The sequence below is a fragment of the Dacryopinax primogenitus genome, assembly GCF_000292625.1.
Source record: "Dacryopinax primogenitus strain DJM-731 SS1 chromosome Unknown DACRYscaffold_6, whole genome shotgun sequence".
NCBI lineage: Eukaryota > Fungi > Basidiomycota > Dacrymycetes > Dacrymycetales > Dacrymycetaceae > Dacryopinax > Dacryopinax primogenitus.
This window is the reverse complement of record NW_024467203.1, coordinates 1,111,516-1,116,630: the sequence shown is the minus strand read 5'-3', so window position 1 is coordinate 1,116,630 and position 5,115 is coordinate 1,111,516. Positions and strand designations below refer to the sequence as shown.

At 47.5% G+C, this 5,115-nt stretch overlaps 3 protein-coding genes across 3 annotated transcripts in view; all 3 read right to left on the bottom strand.

Moving 5' to 3' along the window:
• DACRYDRAFT_21515 (uncharacterized protein) overlaps positions 1-1,407 on the bottom strand; it is a gene marked incomplete at its 5' end in the record, with an annotated part of 1,619 nt that extends 212 nt beyond the window's left edge. The window contains 4 exons of the mRNA XM_040772429.1: positions 284-699; positions 728-1,018; positions 1,051-1,158; positions 1,291-1,407. Of these exons, the coding sequence (XP_040630194.1) occupies positions 547-699; positions 728-1,018; positions 1,051-1,158; positions 1,291-1,407 (669 nt within the window). The 3' untranslated portion in view covers positions 284-546. The remainder of the gene's footprint in view (positions 1-283; positions 700-727; positions 1,019-1,050; positions 1,159-1,290) is intronic.
• Positions 1,408-2,915: 1,508 nt separating this feature from the next.
• Positions 2,916-3,794, bottom strand: DACRYDRAFT_15152 (uncharacterized protein; the record flags this gene model as incomplete). The annotated part of the gene is made up of 2 exons (XM_040771078.1): positions 2,916-3,364; positions 3,668-3,794. 2 exons carry the CDS (start codon positions 3,792-3,794, stop codon positions 2,916-2,918), a joined length of 576 nt encoding a protein of 191 aa, XP_040630193.1.
• Positions 3,795-4,251: 457 nt separating this feature from the next.
• DACRYDRAFT_39997 (uncharacterized protein) lies at positions 4,252-4,533 on the bottom strand (the record flags this gene model as incomplete). The annotated part of the gene is made up of 1 exon (XM_040774471.1): positions 4,252-4,533. A coding segment is annotated over one exon (282 nt), but the record flags the coding sequence as incomplete, so codon positions are not given.
• Between the last annotated feature and the right edge of the window lie 582 nt (positions 4,534-5,115).

Here is a 5,115-nt window from a genome sequence, read left to right as displayed (position 1 = left end):
AGGTGACCTGCTGTGCATGGCTGTGCATGTCCTCCATATGACCTGATCACCTGACTAGGCTGAGTAAGCAAGATGTTCTAGCAGGTTCCACCACAGAGGTATAAATATAAGGCCTACTCTGCCTGGGGACTGTCTCTTCAGACTTGGTCTCTTAGGATCATCCACAGGTACCTATACTGTAGATAGGTCTTAGTCATCAGGTCTACTCCACTTCCTTGTTGCCTGCTTAGACTCTTGGCACTCCCAGGTGAGCAGACTTAGTCAGCCTGTGTTGCCCTAACATGAACAGAAAACAAGTGCTTTTTTGTAAACTACAAGACCTCCCCCATGCTCAGGCCATGTGAGGCATCCTGCATGCCCAGGCCATGTGGGGAAACTTGAACCATGTGTATGAAAAAGAGAAACTTGCCCACCCACCCTTCCTGTTGCCCATCTGAGCCTTGTCCTTATCCTTGTCTCAGAAGGTGCTGTTACAAATGTTGAGGAGGTGATCCTCATTCATGACTGGGTGGATGTCCTTCCAGTAGGTCGAGGGGATGAAGTTGCTCACACTGTCCATCCAAGTACCAGGATGATTGAAGAAGTACAAGACATGCAAGTTGTATTCAACTTGACAAGCACATTCTTCTCCAACACCATGGAAGAAGTTCTCACAGGTGGCATGGGTGTTGTAGGGCAAGTCGTGCATGTGGGAGTAGCCTTCATTGGTGGTGGGGTGCATGAACACAAGCCTGGAGAAGGACTTGGTGGGGGCTGGGGTGAGGACCTTGCCACATCCAATGGTATGCACCATGTGGCTTGTTCCAGCAGCGTCAAAGATGTGCAAGGGGGAGCTGACAGTCAAGGTGGCCATCAGCGTGCTCATGGGCTGGGTGGAAGGAGGGACAGTAGGGCTAAAGGGCAAGCCCAAGGGCATGGGCATCCTGGGTGGACCCAACACAACCAAACTTGCGCTTTCAGCATGTCCATGACACATGGTTGTACTGCTGGAGGGAGTTGGCATGCCAAACTCCTTGTTCTTGCCTTCTGAGAGGGCTTGGGCATGCCGACAGCTGGGGAGGATGATGAAGCATTGGTGGAGGCCAAGAGCGAGAGGAAGCTGCTTGGTGTAGCATTGGTCCCAATGTTCAATTCCTTCTTCTCCCACTCAACGAAGGCCTTGGCATATGTGAGCAAGGGCAAGTCCTTGGGGATGGCCTTGGCATCAACAACAGAGAGAGGATGCTGCTTGACACAAGGGACCTCAGGGAGTTCGGGCTTGGGAGGGATGGGTTGTCTGCTGTGACACACTTGGTCAACCTTCTTGCTGTAGGCCAACTCCAAGCAGTCCCTCTTGTGCTTGGTGCCCTGACAGACAGCTTGAGAGGTGGTTGCTTGGTCCATGAGGTCAGCCTTAATGAACCCCATGGCCTTGAAGATCTTTGTTGCATGATCTTGACACTGGTTGAAGTCCTTGTCAATCCATGTATTTCTCAAGAATGTGTGGATGGTGGGTTCTTGGCTGGGGCCATTGTCCAAGTGTCTGGCATAGAACTCAAGGATGACACTTCCACAGCAGTGGTTGATCAGGGTCAACTACAAGATCATCAGCAAGCATCAAGAACATGTATGAGAACCACTTATGAGCTTGAAGAGTTCTGGCATAAAATAATTGAAGTACATGTCATGCCTGACTTCACCATTGATCTTGGATGTCCATGGGTGGGTGTCATAGCCAACAAGGTCAAGACCATCTGACATGATCTTGTCCCACTCAGGGGGGTTGTCCCTGGCCTTGGCACAGTTCACCATGCCCTTGGAATCAAACGAGTGGATGACCTTCTGTGTCAGCCCCCTCAGCAAGTTCTTGCCACCCATATGGGGGTTATTGAACCAGACATTGAAGGGGAACAAGATTGTCAGGTACATGCCTATATGCACATGAGCTTGGGCCAAGGAGACCAAGAACAAGTATGCATATGAGGAACAACCTCCTCAACTGCATCCGCATCCTCTGCAAAGACAGGGTTGTGCTCCCCTGTCCTCTGCATGTGCAAGAACATGCTACCCCCCATGAAGTCTCTGCACTCCTTGTCATTCAAGTAGTCAAGCAACAGCCTTGGCCTGAGACTCATTGTAGATGTCAAAGAGCTTGTTCTTGTTGATGTTCCAGAGAGATGAGCTTGTTGTCAAGTTGTGGTCATTGTCGACAAAGAAAGGAAAGAGATGATGATGATGACACACCTCTGTGATGCAAGAATGAATAGAAAGGGTGTGAGCAGAACCAGTTTCGGGGGTCTCAAGTCATGTGCAAGTCAATGTTCCAGCACTTGTTGCTCAGCAAACAGACATCATCACTGTCGAGATAGAAGAATAAAGACAAGTACCTTGTGCATGTTCATGAATTAATTGTTTCTTGAAATTCTTGGAAAATATGACTTAATTTTGAGCTTGTGTGGCATGATTTGTTGTTCCAAAACATGTCCATGTGTACAAGCTTGTACACATGGATGTATTAAAAAGTCTTGCAAATGAGAGTTGCACCCAGGTGTCCAAAAACTCTCAGTGTAAGTATAATTTATTCTTATTACAATGCCCTACAGGCATTAATTAACTATATTACATTAAGATCCTTTCAGCACCCTAGTGAAGGGCTTGTAAACACACATCCGTTCCTGTTTATCCTTCACTCGTCTCATATATTCATGACCTCATGTACATCTATCAACTTCTTGTTCTTCTTCCATTACAAGGGGATTTTTTATGATATGACCTGGAGGCACCAGATGCGCTTGTACCTAGACCTTCCATGCCCTGCCACTTGTTCAGAGAAGAGTTTGAGGGGTGTCATGTTCAGGAATGTAGTATTGCATTTAGATCAATAAGTACATGCACATGGATGGGGTAACAATGTAATCATTGTGAAATTACATGTCCTACCTGCTGTGGATGGACAAGTGGGAGAAGGCAGAATTCAGGTGGTCAAACTCATCCAAGAGATCATCATCAATCTCCCCCTGATCTTCAAGATTGCCCTCCTGCATGTCTTCCCATGCATCTTCTTCTTCCTTGACTTTGGGCAAACTTGCATCTTCTTGAGCTGGTGGGTAGAACATGTCTTGCCACTCATAGGTGCCCATGCGGATGCCAATTGATTGATCACTGGTGAAACCATCCAAGTTGGAGAGCATCAACAAGTGCTGGCAGATGTGCCGATGTGTTTGAAGAAGCTGCCCAAGCCACAAGCTCATCTCGCTTGCCAGAAGCAGTTGGCCATGTGCTTCTGCTTGCTTGATTCTTGCAAGGATGGCATGCAGCTTGAAATGCAAGAACATCCACAAGCGCCAGACTTCAATGTTCAGGTGCTTGATTCCTCCTTGGCACACTGCATGAGCATCCAATTGAGCATTGTCTGCCAAACAAGGGGATCAGTCCACCAGCGCTTGCACATGTCATTGTGGGAGTAGTGCAACAAGGTGAAGTCAGACAAGAAGGACATGTTGACAACCTCTTGGTAGGTTAGAGTTGGTTGAGGGGGGTCAAGGGCAAGGGCCGCTTTGTTGTGCTTCTCCAAGGTGGATTGGATTGCTCCACTATGCTCATGCATGGCCTTGGTGATCAATGTTCACATGGCATACCCTGTAAAAGCTTCTGGATCATGTTCATGCACATGATCTGAAATTCTTACCTGTTCCACAAAGATTTAGCTTCTCCATCTCAAACAAGCACTGCATGACCAAGCCCTCCAACTTGTCAAGTGCTTGGTTGTAGGAGCATTGTGCAAGTGCAAGCTCCACTTGATGCCACTGAACCATGTCTTCTGTCCAGCACTCAGTCTCCATCAAGGCCTCATATCACAAAGCTAAGTGCTTGTATTGCTCATGCACCTGAAGCATGGCATTGTAGTCAAGTTGAAGCACTCATTGTCTTGTGGTGAAGGACAAGAGATGGAATGATGCCACCTATGAGCATTGTTGAAGCTCCTTGAGTGTTTCCATGTACTTGAACACCATGTTGTTCTCCTTGGGCTCATGCTGAAGTTGTTGAAAATAAGCCTTTTCTTCCTTGATAAACTTGCATATGTTGTTGTCAGAGAGTTGTTGCTCAGCTTGCACTTGGCAGAGCTTCGGCTCAGTCTTGGCAATGATGTTCAAAGCTGCCACGTAGTTCTTGTACAAGAGGTTGCCTACATGCTTGATTAGCTGGTAAGAGAAAACCATGCAAAAGATCTTCACCAAGCCCACAGCATTGGTCCTCATCCCATCATATCCAGAAGAAGTGCAAGGTCATGTGCCAATGGTATGCCAAAGCATATGGAAACAAGTGCACCATGAGGTTCTGCTTCAAGAACACCCACTCATTTGTCTCAATTGTCTCTGAGCTGGCCATCATGAGGAAGTGTGGGTGGAACTGGAGCTGGCACTTGTGATTGTGAGTGTACCCATGGAAGGTGCCAATGTACATCTTCAAGTTCTTCTCTTGAGCTTCCTGTCCAAGAATACTTGTTGCCAATGTCTTGCTGTGATCACAGCCAATGTCATATCCAATGGCAAGGTCATGTCCATATGCTGACAAGAGCTTGCAGATGCATGCCAGTGGATATTTGGACCTGCTCACATGTTTAGCACAGTGAAAGTCCTTGCCTTGATCAAAAAAACAAACCCACAGCTCACCACTATGTATCATGTCTGCTGAGCAGATGATGATTCCATGGCAGCATGTGCACAAGAAGTTGCCCATTGCATCGAGGCTGTCCATCCAATGTGATGCATGCTCTCTTGTGTTTGTGTTAGGGCAACACAGGCTGACTAAGTCTGCTCACCTGCGAGTGCCAAGAGTCTAAGCAGGCAACAAGGAAGTGGAGTAGACCTGATGACTAAGACCTATCTACAGTATAGGTACCTGTGGATGATCCTAAGAGACCAAGTCTGAAGAGACAGTCCCCAGGCAGAGTAGGCCTTATATTTATACCTCTGCGGTGGAACCTGCTAGAACATCTTACTTACTCAGCCTAGTCAGGTGATCAGGTCATATGACCAAGGATGAGGTCATATGAGGTCATGCACAGCCATGCACAGCAGGTCACCTGACCATCCAATCCTTCCAGCAGGTTCCAGCACATGCCAAGGTATACCA